Source organism: Elgaria multicarinata, chromosome 19 (assembly GCF_023053635.1).
Source record: "Elgaria multicarinata webbii isolate HBS135686 ecotype San Diego chromosome 19, rElgMul1.1.pri, whole genome shotgun sequence".
Classification (NCBI taxonomy): domain Eukaryota; kingdom Metazoa; phylum Chordata; class Lepidosauria; order Squamata; family Anguidae; genus Elgaria; species Elgaria multicarinata.
In genome coordinates this window covers 10389089-10408729 of record NC_086189.1, presented here as the reverse complement: position 1 = coordinate 10408729, position 19641 = coordinate 10389089, and the positions used below count along the sequence as shown (strand labels likewise).

General features: G+C 45.5%; 1 protein-coding gene across 1 annotated transcript in view; it reads right to left on the bottom strand.

Annotated features, from left to right (window-relative positions):
• The window catches only part of ASTN2 (astrotactin 2), a 732687-nt gene that overhangs the window by 382555 nt on the left and 330491 nt on the right, over nt 1-19641 (bottom strand). Inside the window, exon 6 of the mRNA XM_063144970.1 lies at nt 11862-11969. Coding sequence (XP_063001040.1) covers nt 11862-11969 — 108 coding nt within the window. The remainder of the gene's footprint in view (nt 1-11861; nt 11970-19641) is intronic.

Here is a 19641-nt window from a genome sequence, read left to right as displayed (position 1 = left end):
GGCTCTCCCACACTAGAGGCCTTCAAGAGGCAGCTGGACAGCCATCAATCAGGGATGCTTTAAGGTGGATTCCTGCATTAAGAAGGGAGTTGGACTCGATGGCCTTGTAGGCCCCTTCCAACATTACTATTCTATGATTCTATGATACTAGCCCAGTTGTGTGCATGAATGACCTCAAGCCTAAGGCTTGTATACACTGACACCCATTTTTGAGAGAGAGAGAGAAGCAGGAGTATAAGAAGCATAGAAATCAAGTTCAACAAGTCCCAAAAAGAGTTCACCCAGGTAGGCAGAACTCATAGCCTAGCTACAGTTATCCATGCTCTGATACCCTCTCATCTGGATTACTGCAACGCATTATACATGGGGTTGCTTTTGAAAACGGTCCGGAAACTTCAGCTGGTGCAGAACAGGGCAGTATGATTATTAACAAGAACTGGCCAATGATACCACATTATGCCAGTCCTTTTCTAGCTTCATTGGCTGCCAGTCCAGGTCCGATTCAAAGTGCTGGTATTAACATTCAAAGCCCTAAACGGCTTGGGGCCAGGTTATCTGAAGGAACACCTTCTCCCACATGTACCTGCCCGGACCCGAAGATCATCTTCAAAGGTCCTTCTCCGTGAGCCCCTGCCAAAGGAAGTGAGGCAGGTGGCTACTAGGAGGAGGGCCTTCTCTGCTGTGGCACCCCGGCTGTGGAAAGAGCTCCCCGAACAACATGTATTGCACTCCAAAGAGTCCCAGCTGATGTTGGGCGTAATTTCATTTTTATTTACCCACTACGTTCCAGAGAGAGGGCAGGGAGCATTGCTCCTACTCTTTATTTTGACTGTATGACGACACACATAATCAAGAGATGGTGTCGTGAAGTTTCAGAATGATGGGAAGGTTTGTGGGTACAAAAAAAGGGGGGCAGCTATTCATGGGGTCCATAGCCCTGAACACCAAAGCACAAGAACTGAGAATGTTGTGATCATGCATTTCCTGCTCTGTGCGGCAAATTTCTTGAAGCGGCATCAAAGCTAAACAAAGCTGTGCTTCAGAGACGCCTTGTCAACTTCATCATATATTATAAGATTTACAGGTTGTATTATTCGAACCACCTTTAGGGTTTTACCTCCCTATTTATGCCGCTGAGGGATGTTTGTTAGTTCTTTCTCTTTCAGACAATTAAAATCAATGAAGTCAGCTTTGCTTTCATCTCTCTGCTCCTGAATCAAATCAGGAAGTGTCATCGTGTTGGAGGAAATTGCTTGAATACATGAAGACAGGTTTTTGCAGTGTGCATTACTTCCACACAAATCCCTCCACTGGAAGCTGGTGGATTCATTATTGCTGTCTTGGTTAAACAAGAGTTGAATCCTGGGTCAGACCTAAGACTGAAACAGTCTTAGTGCAAGGATGGAGGAGACTTGCCCTGATAATGGGGCCATTCTGTAAAAATTTTCATGGGGCATATTGATGCTGGAAGCCAGAGTCAGGGGGGGGAAATGCAATTCTGTTGAGAAATGGACAAGTTGCATCACTTTGATTTTTTCCCCCTTGTCCATTTCTCTCTCTCTCTCTTGTTTACAGTATTTTTATGCCGAGGCATAATACTTTGTTGCTGTATCTGACGTTGATAATGTTCCTTGTCCCTTTAAATGCATCCCAAAATTTTAGGGAATAGCAGAGGTTGTGTCCTCCCTGGTTTTGTTAAAATCCACAGTACATTTATCTACGATTTTAAAACCTCAACTTAAGTCAATGCCACCTGTAGATTTTGCAAGCATTTACATTAAAATTTACCTTTCCCCTTCTTTCTGCAGAGAGCGATGTCTGCAGACAGAAGCCGTCCTGGTGCAGTGGTGAAAGACTTTGATGGCACTGATAGCAAAAAATGGGGTGTTTGGGGGTCATGTCCAAAGAAGCCAGAGGGTCCTAAGACCTTCATCCCCTCCCCAACATGACCCCAGATGTTGGAGCTATGCTAGAGTGACCATATGCCTGGAGAAGAGAAGATTGAGGGGAGACATGATAGCACTGTTCAAATTTATTGTTTTATACTGTATGCTTTTATCTGTATGCTGCTCTGAGATCTTAATGATATAGGGCGGGATATAAATGTTTTAAATAATTGTTTTAAAATAAATAAATACTTAAAAGGTTGTCATACAGAGGAGGGCCAGGATCTCTTCTTGATCCTCCCAGAGTGCAGGACACGGAATAATGGGCTCAAGTGACAGGAAGCCAGATTCCGGCTGGATATTAGGAAAAACTTCCTGACTGTTAGAGCAGTATGACAATGGAATCAGTTACCTAGGGAGGTTGCGGGTTCTCCCACACTAGAGGCCTTCAAGAGGCAGCTGGACAACCATCTGTCAGGGATGCATTAGGGTGGATTCCTGCAGTGAGCAGGGGGTTGGACTTGATGGCCTTATAGGCCCCTTCCAACTCTACTACTCTGTAAACCGCCCAGAGAGCCCTGGCTATGGGAGCGGTATATAAGTGCAATAAATAAATAAATAAATAAATAAATAAATAAATAAATAAATATTATTCTATGAATCTATGAGGGCAGGGCTCCTGTATCTTTAACAGCTGTATTGAAAAGGGAATTTTAGTAGGTCCTGCATGCCTACAAAGGACACCTGCTGAAATTCCCTTTTCTCTGCAACTGTTGAAGATACAGGAGCCCTGTCTTCCTTTTCATACGGTCACCCTAAGCTATGCCAATCCTGGATCTGACATAGTAAATTCCCACTCACTGAAGTTGATAGGAATAATAATAATAATAATAATAATAATAATAATAATAATAATAATAATAATAATGATGTTGTATTTATTTCTTACCCGCCTCTCCCTTTAGATTGAGGCAGGTAAAAAAGAAGAGGAAGAGGAAGGGGAAGAGAGAGGGAAGGTTAAAATATAAAATAAAGCTCTCCCCCACAAAAAACATTATCCAGTCCTGGCAACAGCAAGCAAACTACCATGGATTCTTCACCCACCCACCCAGCTCTGTAGGACTTCTTAGCACATCTAACAGATGAATCCACTTAATATTGCAGCCGTAATAAGAACCTTCTGCACTTCCTCAGGGTCTCTATAGCGCTACACGGTTAGATAGCACCTCCTCAAAGACGCACAGTTTAGCTTGCTTGTTAGGAAAAGCAACAACCCATCTCCCTTCAAATATCCCCTCCCTCTCCCCCCCCCCCCCGGGCATCGCGAAACAACAAGAGGCTTGTTTCCATGTGGTGGGTGAAAGTGGAACGATTAGTAAAAATTTGTTACCCGCATGCTTGGAACGAAATTAAATTAAAAGCGTTGCTTCGCTGTCAAGATAAGAACCAAGCTGGAGAGATAATTCTTCACTCTCAAACACTCAATTACGTTGGTAAGTCTGTATCAGATACAAAAAAAAAAAAAGGGGTGGGTGGGAGGCCTCCAGGAACAGATGTAGATGTTGTTATCTCTATTGCGGTCCGGGGTAACTTAAAAAGGTTGCGGTAGCAAGCCGGGGCCCTAATTGCTAAGGCAGGCAAGGGTGGTGGGGCAAAAACGGCGAGTCCTCTTCATGGAGCCAAGGAAGGTCAGATGCCACAAATCCCAGAGGGGCCTGGAATGGGGTAGGAGTGACTAATACAGGTGTGCACAAGGGGTGTGCCGGGTGTGCCCAGGCACACCCTAATGTCTCAAGCAAAAAGACCTCTCTTCAATCCTCCCCAATGGCCTTCCCACAGTCAGACAAGCTGGGAAGGGCATCAGTGTCTGCAGTGTTTAATAAATGAATGAATTAAAAAGGTCCTTCATGATTGAGTATTCAATAAATGTTCACCTTTAATATTAATATATATATATATATATATATATATATATATATATATATATATACACACACACACACACACACACACACACACACACACACACTGGGCATGTTTAGCCTGGAGAAGAGAAGATTGAGGGGAGACATGATAGCACTCTTCAAATACTTGAAAGGTTGTCACACAGAGGAGGGCCAGGATCTCTTCTCGATCCTCCCAGAGTGCAGGACACGGAATAATGGGCTCAAGTTAAAGGAAGCCAGATTCCGTCTGGCCATCAGGAAAAACTTCCTGACTGTTAGAGCAGAACGACAATGGAATCAGTTAACAAGGGAGGTTGTGGGCTCTCCCACACTAGAGGCCTTCAAGAGGCAGCTGGACAAGCATCTGTCAGGTATGCTTTAGGGGGGATTCCTGCATTGAGCAGGGGGTTGGACTCGATGGCCTTGTAGGCCCCTTCCAACTCTGTGATTCTATGATTCTATAACACATTTTTTTCCTTTCAAAACCCTGCCAGAAGGAGTCTTCTGCTGAACTCAAAAGCTTGCTCAATACTGTTTTTTGGTTTGTCTTGATAGCGCTATTACAGTCTTTTCTTTTTAATTACTCCGAAAGGAAGAATTCCACACCCTCCCCACCGCTGAATTACTCTTGCCAGGAAGCCCACCACCACCTCTACTAAATGTTCAATCCAAGTTCTCCTTCTACCTTAAGCCAAGAAAGCTCTGTGACAATCTCTCCGATAATACTGAGAAGTACGCGCTATTCCGCTATCAAGCCATCTGAAGAGTTTGGGGAGGGGAGAGGTTGTTTCATCACCCACAGAGAGGTTTATCAATTCCAGGCTGCCTTTTCACGCAGCCAGGAGCAAGGATGCCACACAGAGATATCTGTGCAGTAACCAGATCGCTTAAAAAGACGTGACTGTACCACCCACATTCTGAGGACGTCTCATTGAGGATCAGCGTTGGTGTTTTTTTCAACGGGGACCATCCCCAAAAGCTTGAGGACAGTAACTCCCAACAGAGGAGGACAACGATAACATTTCCACTTGCAGCCCTATTGACGTCCTATTTCTGAAGAGCTGCTTTTCTCGTACGTCTTATGATCGACCTTGAGATTTGCTGAGGATGCTCTATGGAAATGCCATCTGTGTGTCTCTCCTCTACATGCCCAAGCTAACCTCACCTGGCAAGCAGATGGTAAGCTATGGTCATCTTGCATTAGTTGAAAGCCTTTTTTTAAAAAAAAAAAAAAATCTTATCCCAGGTTTTTTCGCCCTTCAGTGTCCTTAATATTTTATTTCATTGGGGGGGGGGGAATGTTTGGTGTGTTTTAAGATCCTTGCACTGCGGCTGGCTTTTACTTTGTGAACCGTCTAGAAAATAGGAAACGGATGTTTAAGGTACAGCAAGAGTTAGGGCATTGTCATGTCTAGCCCTGCTCCCCCTGGGTTGGAAGAAGGTGTTTCAGGTGATCAATCAGAATCAAACTCTGAAGTAGAGGACTTGGCACCGGAAACTGGCCAGCCTGTACCAGTGGGAGAGAAAGCTCTCACGGGCTCTTCACCAGCTGGGAATGAACCTTCTCCAGAGGTTATCGCCTCAAGGGCAAGCAATACACAGTCAGTGGGAAGCCAATATTCTTCCGAGGGGGAGAGCGCGGAGAGGTTAGCCGATCCTAGAATATGCCGCAGACTAAAACAGGCGGAGCTAAAGGAAGGCGAGGGAAAGTCAGCCTGGCTAGCGTCCCGTCAGAAGCACACCAGGGAATGCCTGGAGGACAAGGTACTTGCTGGTGATGCAGAGCCTTGAGGGGCGGCCATGCTAGAGCTGGAGTGGAGAGGCCTCCATTCCTCCCATGGTCACATTCCTGGTGTGTGTTTCTGCTGGCAGGAGGGAAGTCAGGAATAGGCAGTCAAGCCTCCATCCCATGGTCTCTACCTGTGTGTCAGGTGAACGACACAAGGATCACTGCTGTGCAAGCCCTCCCTCACCTTCTCTCTTCTTCTTCTTCTTCTTCTTCTTCTTCTTCTTCTTCTTCTTCTTCTTCTCCTTCTCCTTCTCCTTCTCCTTCTCCTTCTTCTTCTATAGTTCTCTATATTTCTTCTTCTTCTTCTTCTTCTTCTTCTTCTTCTTCTTCTTCTTCTTCTTCTTCTTCTATAGTTCTCTATATTTCTTCTTCTTCTTCTTCTTCTTCTTCTTCTTCTTCTTCTTCTTCTATAGTTCTCTATATTTCTTCTTCTTCTTCTTCTTCTTCTTCTTCTATAGTTCTCTATATTTCTTCTTCTTCTTCTTCTTCTTCTTCTTCTTCTTCTTCTTCTTCTTCTTCTTCTTCTTCTTCTATAGTTCTCTATATTTCTTCTTCTTCTTCTTCTTCTTCTTCTTCTTCTTCTTCTTCTTCTTCTATAGTTCTCTATATTTCTTCTTCTTCTTCTTCTTCTTCTTCTTCTTCTTCTTCTTCTTCTTCTTCTTTAGTTCTCTATATTTCTTCTTCTTCTTCTTCTTCTTCTTCTTCTTCTTCTTCTTCTTCTTCTTCTTCTTCTTCTTCTTCTTCAATAGTTCTCGGTGAGAGCCAGCTACGGAGTCTGCCTCACACCACGAGGCAAGCAGTTCAATGGGCAAACCTGTCAAGGTGGTGGTGGGGACCTCTTCTGAATAGTTGAACGTGGACACTGCCTCCCAGCCCTGGAGGCAAGGCCTTACCCCAAGCTGGCCGGCCTCCGGCACTCAAGGGTAAAACACCAGCACATCCCTGCCTAAAAGACACTGCTTTCGTAGCCAGTGACTTGCCTTCCACTATGATATATTTTCTTTGCTGAGCCCTACGATTTCTGTATATTTTGGTGAAAAGCAAAGCCGACGGTGGTGGGTGGGGAAGAGGGGAAAGAGGAACATTACCCATTTTTTTCGTTCCACATCTCATTTGCTTTGGTGTGAAATAATAAACGTCTCTTGCCTCTGGAGGCAGGAGAGGATCAAAGGGACGCTTCCGCGCATGTAACAGATTCCGAATACCTAATTTTCCCTTATAAAGGGTCTTGTTTTAAACGCCAAATACAGAAGCAGATCAAAGCCCGTATTCGGATTTCTGTAACAGCCCTCGGAAGGTTCTACGCGTTGGAGAGACACGCGCAGCAGCTGATGCAAAGCCGAGGAGATAATTGGGCTCCTCTCGTTTGTCATGAAAATTTGTCACAAACCAGGAAAGAATTGGACATTCTGTACACTAAATGGAATGGGGGGGGAGAGAGTCTTTTTTCTGTAAACCCCCCCCCAAAAAAAAGATACAACGGGGTAGTCTGCTGTGACTCTGAACAATAGCAGAACCTCCTTATCTCAGCAAGGCAGAGCATGGAACTTTATCACTGGACAAGAGGCGCTTAAATCCCCATGGTCTTAATTAGGCTATAATGGGATGGCAGTGCTGGTTTATGAGGCAATAATACAGCTCTCAAGAGACCAGGCAATGCCTTGGCTCAGTGTACTATCCTGAGAAAGGAAACTACCAGATTGTGGAGGAGAAAATGGCTATGAAGCCCGGCAAAAAAGAAACGAACTGAGATACAAATCAAAACCTGGCCGGAGCAGTCAATGACCAGAACATTTCAAAGGGGTTGTGCTGAGGCAGGAGTAGGTAGATCACCTAGTGCCCTCCAGAGGTTTTGGATTACAACTCCCAGACAACTCCCAAGGATTCTGAGAGATGTAGTCAAAAACGTCTGGAAGGCATCGGATTCTCTACCCCTTTATTTATTTTTATTTGTTACGTGTATATACCGGCTTTTCCTCCAACGATCCTGGTATATACGTCATGGACCAGGTCGCTCAACCTTTGACCTCAGGGGATACTGAGCCCTTGTCCTGAGAGGATACTCCAGAGTTAGAATCATAGAATAGTAGAGTTGGAAGGGGCCTATAAGGCCATCGAGTCCAAACCCTGCTCAATGCAGGAATCCACCTTAAAGCATCCCTGACAGGTTGTTGTCCAGCTGCCTCTTGAAGGCATCTAGTGTTCCCACAACCTCCCTAGGTCACTGGTTCCATTGTCATACTTCTCTAACAGTCAGGAAGTTTTTCCTGATGTCCAGCCGGAATCTGGCTTCCTGTCACTTGGGCCCATTATTCCGTGTCCTGCACTCTGGGAGGATCAGGAACTGTTCAGGAATTCCATGACAGAATGGCAACATGAGGCCACCCAGCACCCCTTTCCCCAGAAAGGAGCCTGAGGCAGGATCTACACTACTGCTTTAAAACAGTTTATAACAGTAGTGAAGAGTTCTATCCGGCTTGGTGTAGATCTGGCCTGACCGTCAGGATTCCAACCCTTCCCACTGAATAGTGAGGCTACAGACTTGCTGTGTAATCCATCAATTCTTTTTCACGTACCATATCAAGCCCCGGTGGGATTCCTGACCCCATTTTCTAGCATACTTGCCATGTGGAAGCACGTCCTGTGCCACTCTTCCCAGTTAAGAACTAGCAAACGGAAATCTTTCGCCAAGCTTGTAGCTTTCTGCCTCGGCCCGAGATCTGACATACTTTCTCAGAGAAATCCAGACAATCTAGAACTAGACTTAACCTTGTCCCGTTTTAAAAATTATGCCGCATAGGCCTTTTCTTGTCATTTTATTATTTTATTATCCTCTTCAAAATCCAAGGCTGTATGCCCGGTTGTGGAATGAGCTCCCCAGAGAGGTCCGCCTGGCGCCTACACTGTACTGCTTTCGTACTAGGAGGAGGGCCTTCTCCGCTGTGGCACCCCGGTTGTGGAATGAGCTCCCCAGAGAGGTCCGCCTGGCGCCTACACTGTACTGCTTTCGCCGCCAGCTGAAGACCTTTTTATTCTCTCAGTATTTTAACACTTAATTTTAACCTAAATTTAAATTTTACTGTTCTAACTCTGTATTTTAATCTTATATCAATTTTGCTGCGTGGTTTTATCCTGGTTGTGCTTTTTATACTGTATTTTGTAATTGTGCTTTTAACCTGTTGGTTGTTTTATTGTGGTTTTAATTTTTGTGAACCGCCCAGAGAGCTTCGGCTATTGGGCGGTATAAAAATGTAATTAATAAATAAATAAATAAATAAAAATCATCTCAGGATATGTGCATTTCACAGAGATAAAGCCATAAGCCAACACCTGTGTTTGTTACAATGCTCAGCCACCGAACAGCTCCTAGGTGTGATTATTATTATTATTATTATTATTATTAATAATAATAATAATAATAATAATAATAATAATAATAATTTAAAACATACCTTGGCAGCCTTTCAAGGCAGAAGCCCTCCCAAGGTGGCTTAGAGCAATACAATATATAAAAACCAGTTAAAACATTAAAAGCACTAAAGCTATAAATACAATAAAACAGCAATAAAAACAATGATAAAAACCAATAATAAAACCAGCAGAGACATCAACGGCAATGGGAACAATGGCGCTTCACCCCAAAATGAAAATAGCCCCATGCATTTACGTGAACACCTAATAATGAAAATAAATGCACGCTGCGTTTTCTTAGGATGGCCCAGGCAACCCTCTGCTCTCAGGGTCTTGTTACGCTTAAGTAAAGCTAGCGAATGCAGGCACGGGAAGAATCACACAAACAACAATTAATTCCTGTGCTGGAATTGCTCCCCTCCACTCCATCGTTTCTTCGCACTCGTTGGCAAAAACGCTTTCTGACACACCACAAACCAAAATGAAGCATCTTCTGCTTTTAAAATCCACACCCTGTACGATATAGGCAGCGCCTTCATAAGCAAAGCAAAGCGCAGGAGAGAACTTTGAAATGAAGTTTATGTTGTGTTTCTCAACGCCTCCCGCCTTCTTGGGAGACAATAAGGAGGCCTGCTAAGTAGTCCACAAAGCTTTATTCAAGCAATAAACATCCCTTCCCACCTGAAGAGAGTCTAATCTCGTGGAACTTTCCCCTAGGCAAAACTATGCAAAAGAAGCAAGACAAATGTCCTTTCAAGAAGAATAGAAAGCTCTTTCTAAAGATGAGCTAACTTCAGAGAGACTAGTTCTGAGGCAGCTTCTGATGGGATGCTAGCCGGGCTGACTTTCTTTCACCTTCTTTTTGCTCTGCCCATGTTAGTTTGTGGCATACTCTAGGATCGGCTAACCTCTCCGTACTCTCCCCCTCAGAAGAATAATGGCTTCCCACTGACTGTGCATTATTTGCCCTTGACAAGATAAGTTCTGGAGAGGGTTTACTCCCAGCTGGTGAAGAGCCCGTGAGAGCTTCCTCTCCCACTGCTACAGGCTGGCCTGTTTCCAGCGCCAACTCCTCGACTTCAGAGTCTGATTCTGATTGATCACCTGAAACACCTTCTTCCAACCCAGAGGGAGCAGCGCTAGACATGAGAGTTTAAAACGATATAGCAAGCTTTTCTCCCTTCGTCCTATTAAAACTGCAAGATGACAACTCAGGAGTTGTTGTTTTTCTTCTATGCTATCCTGTTCTGCCGCATTTCTCACTGATCTATCATTGCCTCAGGCCTGGTCGACAGGCAACAAAATGAGGTCTTCGAATCCTGAGGTGACAGAACAGACTGAAATGCCTCGCGGTGAGATATGGGTTAAAAAAATATGTTGTAAAATATCTTCCTGCAAGTAAATGAAACAAATAAACTAATGCACCAGGCGGAAAGGATTCAGCACAGTCTTGCTGCACTAGATGTCTATTTGCAGGGAGCTTTTGTTTGCTTTTGCATGTAAGACGAGCGATCGAAAATGGCATTCACCTAACCACAGCCTAAAGTGATTATGAAGGAATAACCACTCTTCCATTTTTGCATACATTTTTCTTTGGGGATGTTATGGGATTAAATCTTGTGTGTGTGTGTGTGTGTGCGTGCACACCTGCAAGTTACAGCCAAAAGGTAAAAAAATGAGTACTCGATTCTTGGAATCAGAGTGTTAGTTCAGCAAGCCAGACAATCTGGAAAAGAAGAGAGGAGACAGATGTAGGCAGGTGGTTCAACAAAAAGTCAGAGAGATAGCAAAACGTAGACACTGGGGCCAGAACATCTGCAGAAGAGGCAAAGGTTGGGGTGGTCTACAGAAAGGATCTAAAGGTCTACGGCAGGACTCAAGAAATAGGAATTCAGGGCAAAGACGAACACAAAACTCCCCTCCTAACTGGTTGGAGGTAGAAGGGAAGAGGCTCTTTTCAAGAGATGAAAGCCCAGGGCAGAAAGGCAAACATTTGCACAGAGGAGGATGGGAAAGATCAAAAGGAAGAGAACTCCAGAGTCCTAGCGGAAGAAACAGCTGCTGCAACTGGAGAACTATTTAGGAGAAAGCTGGACCCATGGTGGTAAGATATTCCTGGGAAGGGACTATGACCCTGCACTGTTCTGCTGCTAAATTCTGGGCACCACACTTCAAGAAGGACACAGACAAGCTGGAGGGGGTTCAGAGGAGGACAACCAGGATGATCAGGGGTCTGGAAACAAAGCCCTATGAGGAGAGACTGAAAGAACTGGGCATGTTTAGCCTGCAGAAGAGAAGGTTCAGGGGAGACATGATAGCACTCTTCAAGGACTTGAAAGGTTGTCACACAGAGGAGGGCCAGGATCTCTTCTCGATCATCGCAGAGTGCAGGACACGGAATAACAGGCTCAAGTTAAAGGAAGCCAGATTCCGGCTGATTGTTAGAGCAGTACGACAATGGAACCAGTTACCTAGGGAGGTTGTGGGCTCTCCCACACTAGAGGCCTTCAAGAGGCAGCTGGATAACCCTCTGTCAGGGATGCTTTAAGGTGGAGCAGGGGGTTGGACTTGTTGGCCTTATAGGCCCCTTCCAACTCTACTATTCTATGATTCTATGCTTAAAACTTTGGACTGGGAAGTGTAATTCAACGGAGCTGCTTTTTATATTCTTTATTTACATCCTGCCTTTCCCTCCTCCTCCCCCAATGACAGAACTCAAGGCCTGAGGTGTCCAGGCAGTCTCCCGTTCAGCCAGATCTGCTTAGCTTCACTAAGGCTGTTGCATCACAGGCCATCTGATTATCAGCTCAGATCTGTTCCCACGGGTACCTTTGCTACGTCGCCGGCTCCTGTACTGCTCGGTGTAGAAGGTCAACTGAGTTTCATCATCTGCTTCAGAGCCAGAGTTGCCTTTTGCACGGCCGAAGCCGATCCCACCTGGAAAGAAGCAAACCGAGAGAATCAGTGGTGGTGTTCACAGTCATCAGTCACCCCCCTAAAAGACATCCTTGTTATCACTCCTTTCCTAGATTGCCTTTGGCAATTCTGAGAGTCCTGCTCCCACTGATTCTGAAATCGCAAGAGGACGGCGAGCTCAAAAATAAAATAAAATAAAGGAACATGAAAGTCCTTATGAAAATAGTTGGCACACGCCTCTCACTCCGCATGGAAGGTTAAAAGGAAAGAGGCCTCCGGGGGCGTACCATGGCCCTTTAAACCGCCATTAAAGTATTTTACTGTTATAAAAACCCTTTATTATTCTACACAGAAGTATAGACTCCATGCTTCTTGGCAAGGGAACTGCAAATGAAAGTGCCACCTCTCTGCCCCGCGAAAGTCTTAATCACTTCAAGCAAGGAGTCAGAGAACTGCACTGAACTCAACAGACAGTGGCTTGAGACACGGAAACTTGTGTTCAACAGGGTCTCTGCTCCAAGCAGGAGTCAAGAGAAACGTTTAGCCCAACATGACTGAGCCTCCCCAAAGAGGACATTCATGGAGGGCGGGGGAGAGAGAGAGAGAGAGAGGTCCCAATGAAAGCAATAAGAACAACCATTATGTGATACAAGAAGAAAGTGCAGAGGAAATTGTGTGCAGATAGCAGAAGGGTAACCGGTGAAGTCTAACCAGTAAACAATAGATTTGGTCAATGGACCACTCAAAATATTGCCAAAGAGTAATGTTCTTAGAAAAACAAAAGCCATGCTTTAATTGTTAACCAATTGGATACTAGTTTACAAACACAAATGAGATAGGAAGCAGAGCCTCTCCATCATTATCACAGAATAATGGACATAAGTTACAAGAAGCCAGATTCCGGCTGGACATCAGGAAAAACGTCCTGACAGTTAGAGCAGTACGACAATGGAATCAATGACTTAGGGATGTCGTGGGCTCTCCCACAATTCAAGAGGCAGCTGGACCACCATCTGTAAGGTATGCTTAGGGTGGATTCCTGCATTGAGCAGGGGTTGGATTTGATGGCCTTATAGGCCCCTTCCAACTCTACTATTCTATGATGCATCATCACCATCATCATCCCTTGATATGTCATGCCTTTTAGACTGTAACCCTGTGGGCAAAGTGTAGGTAAGGTGTTCTAAGACCCTTTATAGCTATACTGAAAAGCAGTGATTCTATGATTCTTGTGTAGATCTCCTCATTGTCTACCTTCTGCAATACTCCCTGTCATTTGGTCATGTGTGTTTTCAAGCACGTGTTTTTAATTTCCGCTGTTTCTACCATTTCGTCAAAGAACCCGAATGCATTTCTGTCTTTGCCTTCTGCAAAACAGAGCCTTTCAAGTACAAAAAGTGGTAAGGAGAAAGGGGCGTTGGGGGGTGGGGGGAGAGAAATGTTCATAGATGAAAAACTCTGTAAAATTCTGGTCAAAGAGAAATAAATCATTAGTCTGGCTGGCTGCTAGCCCAAGCCCTCTGGCTAAAATCCAGCAATGTGTGTGCAGTGATTTGCTGGCATTCCCTACACCTCCCGGTAACCCCCTAACCGGGCAGCAATTGCCTGTGAACATTTGCACAGGAACAACTGTCAGGACCACACAGCAGATATTAATAGAATTAGGGTTTCTCTGAGAATTATGGCTCGGAATGCAGTCTGCCCGGTACAAAACCCCGGCATGTGACGACAGGCAAGGTTTCTACGGATGCTTTGCTACTGACTCTCTGCATGCTCCAGCCTCGTTTCTCAGACCGTAAAATGAGCAAGGGCATATTTTTCTGTACCTCGGAATCCACAATTTCTACGCCGAGAAACGATTTATGCAGCGCGTGGCAAAAAACCAGTGGCCCACGGCCAAATGTGGGCCTAGGATACTGCCCCCCCCCCAATTCAGCCCCCGACGTCTTCCCCCAAGCCCCCAGCCCAGCTGTTTCCCAATTAGCTCAGCATCAGGGGGGTTCAGAAAGGGGTTTTCACATACACCCTCCGCCACTGATTTGCAGAAAATAAATGATATAGCCGACGCTTTCAAAAGTATTGCTGCACCATCCAATATGGCTTTCATGTGCCCCCCGCCGCCGCCCTGCCGCCTGAAGCAGGTTGTGCTTGCTTCACTCGGTTGCACAGCAGGGCCCAGCTTTGTTCCGTGAAATACAGTCGCATCCATAATGAGCTACTCCCCTGCAATAGGGGTAATCAGGAAGTCAGCAGAGGGAAGACGGGTTCTATTGCTGTTATTGTAGCTATCCTCTTGGCTCCTTGATCCTTCTTTTCAGAGGGATCTTCCGCAGTGAATATGGAAAACATCTGGTGCGGATATTACTTGCCAGAAGACTCCTCCTTGTTACAAGTGGAGCAGAGGATTCAGGCTGAAGCCGACAATGCAGCAGGCAATCTGCCAGCCAGGTAGAAATGTAAAATTTCTGGAAGTTTAGAAACCACCGAGAAGGAGGCTGGAGTATTGCGTCCAGTTCTGGGCTCCACAATTCAAGAAGGACGCAGACAAGCTGGAGCGTGTTCAGAGGAGGGCAACCAGGATGATCAGGGCTCTGGAAACAAAGCCCTATGAAGAGAGACTGAAAGAACTGGGCATGTTTAGCCTGGAGAAGAGAAGATTGAGGGGAGACATGAGAGCACTCTTCAAATACTTAAAAGGTTGTCACAGAGGAGGGCCAGGATCTCTTCTCAATCCTCCCAGAGTGCAGGACACGGAATAACAGGCTCAAGTTAAAGGAAGCCAGATTCCAGCTGAACATCAGGAAAAACATCCTGACTGTTAGAGCAGTGCGACAATGGAATCAGTTACCTAGGGAGGTTGTGGGCTCTCCCACACTAGAGGCCTTCAAGAGGCAGCTGGACAACCATCTGTCAGGGATGCTTTAGGGTGGATGCCTGCATTGAGCAGGGGGTTGGACTCGATGGCCTTGTAGGCCCCTTCCAACTCTGCTATTCTGTGATTCTATGATATGAGACATGGAATTCTTCTTGTTTTCATTGTTTTGTTTTGTTGATGTGTTTTTTCCCTTGGGGAAAAATGGAATTGGTGGGGGGGACCTGAAAAACAAGCAATACTTGTTTTAGCAGCCTTTACAGATTCAGGCAGGATCTACGCTTAGGGTGACCATATTTATTAGATTGTAAGCCTATGCGGCAGGGTCTTGCTATTTACTGTGTTATCTGTACAGCACCATGTACATTGATGGTGCTATATAAATAAATAATAATAATAATAATAATATGAAAAGGAGGACAGGGCTCCTGTATCTTTAACAATTGTATTGAAAAGGAAATTTCAGCAGGTGTCATTTGTAGATATGGGGAACCTGGGGAAATTTCTCTTCATCACAATAGTTAAAGCTGCAGGTGCCCTGCCCTCTTTTAAATCTGGTCACTCTAGTATAGCTCCTGCACCTTTAAATGTTGTGATAAAGAGGGAATTTCACCAGGTTCCCCATATGTACAAATGACACCTGCTGAAATTACCTTTTCTATGCAACTGTTAAAGATACAGAAGCCCTGTCCTCCTTTTCATATGGTCACCCTATCTACGCTACTGCTTCAAAATGGTTTATAACAGTAGTGACAACTGTTGGGGCCCAGGACACACTCCCTATACAGTTTTCAAACCGGTTTCAAAGTGTCATTTCCTGCTTGGTGCAGATCTGGCCCTACAGTTGCTTTGTTGTTTTAGGACAGCTTCCCCAAACTGGCATCCGCCTGGTATTTTGGACTTCAGCCTCAGACAGCATGGCCAATGGTTAGGAATGCTGGACATCGTAGTTCAAAACATCTGGAGGGCAACAGTTTGGGGAAGGATGCTTTAGGAACATAAAGCAGCCTTTATGTTCCTAAAGTTATATTATGTATAACTTGGTTTGCTCATGCAACTATCATTATATTTAAAAACTTAAAAGTAAACTCAGTAAACTCTTAAAGATACAGGAGCCCTGTCCTCCTTTTCATATGGTCACCCTACATAGCCCCCTTGGGAGTTAATTAAAGGAGAGGGTAGGGTGACCATATGAAAAGGAGGACAGAGCTCCTGTATCTTTAACATTTGCATAGAAATTGGAATTTCAGCAGGTGTCATTTGTATATATGGAGAACCTGGGGAAATGTCCTCTTCATCACACCAGTTAAAGCTGCCCTCTTTTAAATCTGGTAACTCTAACATTGCTCCTGCAGCTTTAACTGTTGTGATGAAGGGGGAATTTCACCAGGTTCTCCATATATACAGATGACACCTGCTGAAATTCCCTTTTCTATGCAACTGTTAAAGACACAGGAGCCCGGTCCTCCTTTCCATATGGTCACCCTACATAGCCCTCTTGGGAGTGAATTAAAGGAGAGGGTAGGGTGACCATATGAAAAGGAGGACAGGGCTCCTGTGTCTTTAACATTTGCATAGAAAAGGGAATTTCAGCAGGTGTCATTTGTATATATGGAGAACCTGGTGAAATTTCCTCTTCATCCCAACAGTTAAAGCTGCAGGAGCCCTGCCCTCTTTTAAATCTGGTCACTCTAGTATAGCTCCTGCAGTTTTAACTGTTGTGATGAAGTGGGAATTTCACCAGGTTCTCCATATATACAGATGACACCTGCTAAAATTCCCTTTTCTATGCAACTGTTAAAGATACAGGAGCCCGGTCCTCCTTTCCATATGGTCACCCTATCTAAACGTCTCAATAAACCAGTCCCCTTGCTAAAGCGCCCCCGCATTTTTGACACTTTTCTTTACATCTCATTTTGCGGGAAATATTCCAGCCGAAGAATATTCGATTTATAACAATTATTTAGTCAAGGGAACTCAGTAACTCAATCTTCACTCAGCGGATGCAAAAGACCACCTGTGTTAAGGTGCTCCCAGGGTCTGTTTTCACCTGTTAATTAATCCATTAAAAGCGGGGCAACTCTATGGCCGAAGGAGGGTTTAATGGCCTGCTGCCCCCAACACACAAACCCGTTAGAATGGGATGGGAGGTACGTTTCCACTCCTGAACGGACCCAGCCGGCTGTACAGCTGCCTGCCATTCCTCACCCCTTTCTTTTCGTTTGGCTGCCGGTTGCGTCTCCATGATGGATGGTGCTGACAGGTTAAATTACCCGGGCCGCACATCTTCAGAGAGCTGGCGACAGCGATATTGCATTTCCTGATTACCTAGAACCTGCACAGGGTTTTAAAACATGGGGACGGGGCAGACCAAAACGCGGCTGAACGAGCCAGAGAAGAAATCCGTGCTCAGCTTCCTGCAAAGAGGCAATGGTTATTTGGCTAACTAAGAAATATGGGACTGTCTTTTCTTTCTGAGGAGCCAGGAGGATAGGTTTAGGCTTAAGGGCGTGGCTGGACGAGGAGGGTAGCGGGCGACGATCTCGCGGTTTTATGATCACAAGATCGTCGCCCTCGTCTATACGCACCATGCAATGTCCCGGGAGGAAGAGGACATTGCGCCCGCCATTTTGTTTTTTTGAATCAGAGAAGAGCACAGGAGCACTCCTGTGGAAGATGTAAGTTTTTTCCAAAACAAAAAACCTCCCATTCCCCCCATCCCACCCTTGATGGGCACACGAGGAGTCAGGACAAAAACGGGATAGGGGGCCACACATTCCACGGTCTCAGGATTATCCCAAGACCACGAAAAAATCCAAATATCCTGAGCCAAAGGAGGGACCACCCCTCCCTCCTCCTGTGATGCCCTGTGTGTCATGTGGATGCACCGGGACGATCACTGGGATATCGCACCGTCTAGATATGCCCTAAGTTTAGGCTGCAGTCATCTAGGGGCCGCCTCCCTCATCAACCCCTGCGTTTTCCCTCTCCCGGAATGGCGTCGAGCAATCCTGATGCTGAGAAGGGAGCACAGGGGTTCTAGGCAGCCACCCGTGTCTTGGTGCCGCCTCTGCCCTGTTCCTGGTGAAATGCGACCCATTGCTGGTCACATTCCATCAGGCTCCACCCCCAGGCTGGATCTGGATTGGCCGTAGAGCGACGTTAAACAGAGCAAGCGCCATGTTGACGTCACTCCCTTTGAAAAAGTCAGGGAAAATCCCGACTTTTTCAAACTGAAGCATCGCGGGAGAAGCCCCGCGGTGTCTGTGAACTTGCGCCTTTGGCTGCAAAAAGTCCAAGTACTATTTGGGGCTGAGTTAATAGAAGTATAGGTTCCAAATCGCGCGAAGTACTGGTTCCTCTACATTTAGCACTGGTTATCCCTCAACTTGAGTACTGCGTCCAGTTCTGGGCTCCACACTTCAAGAAGGATGAAGACAAGCTGGAGCGTGTTCAGAGGAGGGCAACCAGGATGATCAGGGGTCTGGAAACAAAGCCCTATGAGGAGAGACTGAAAGAACTGGGCATGTTTAGCCTGGAGAAGAGAAGATTGAGGGGAGACATGAGAGAACTCTTCAAATACTTGAAAGATTGTCACACAGAGGAGGGCCAGGATCTCTTCTCGATCCTTCCAGAGTGCAGGACACGGAATAACGGGCTCAAGTGACAGGAAGCCAGATTCCAGCTGGACATCAGGAAAATCATCCTGACTGTTAGAGCAGTACGACAATGGAAGCAATGACTTAGGGAGGTTGTGGGCTCTCCCACACTAGAGGCCTTCAAGAGGTAGCTGGACAGGGACGCTTTAAGGTGGATTCCTGCATTGAGCAGGGGGTTGGACTCGATGGCCTTATATGCCTCTTCCAAGGCTACCATTCTATGATTCTATGAATAACTGAAGGGGCGCAGATCCACAGCCACAGCGGGGCTTTTCCCATGTGTAGACAGCCACCTCGATTACTGCGGTCTCACTATTCAAGTCTTTGGATCAACCTGCAGATACCACTGAAGGTGGTTCCATAGGTGAATGTACTGAAGTTTGCCTGGCATAGAAGGTGCAAAAGGATCCTGACGGTAACATGCCAGGCTACACGTCTTTACTGTAGTTGATGTTCAGGTTATCCGTGATCTCTACGGCTCTTTTTCCTAAGCACCTCTACCTAACTGTGTGTTGGAAACTTGGCCTTTGTAATGATCAGCCAGCCTTAACTCGGTCAAGAAGCCAGCAGTAGCAGGGCAGGTTCCTATTCATCCCCCAAACTCTACTAATGTACAGATTGTTCAGCCTCACACTGAATCCACCCAAAGCCATTGCCTCTTTGTGCTCTGAAATTGACATCCAGCCACCCGGTGCAGGTTTTGATCAGGGTTTCAGCAATGCCCAGCTGCCCTCCTCTGTCACACACCTCCAAGATTGACCCAGCGTTCCCCTGCCTTGCTGATCCGTTATTAGCAACCCTAATTTCTCTTTCTCTGGTGTCTAACCCAGGTTTTCAAAACCGAAGTTTCTCTCTTTTGCTTACTGTCTTGATACCTCAATCAATATGTTTATTGCTCAATCCACAGATCGTTGCAACACATACAAACTTGACATTTTGCTATACTATACATGATAAAAATTACATACGGTTAAAAATTACAGAGCTATCAAAAAACGTAACATGCATTACTAAAAGGATAGTAAGATAGGAGCACAGCGGACACACAGAAACCTTGAATTGCTTCTTGGTACCTTGTAACCTGCCTTCAAGCTACTTGGACACCCGATCCCAAAGCTCGCTACTTGAGTCACCCAGGGACTTTCCCAGTTTGAGTACGTGG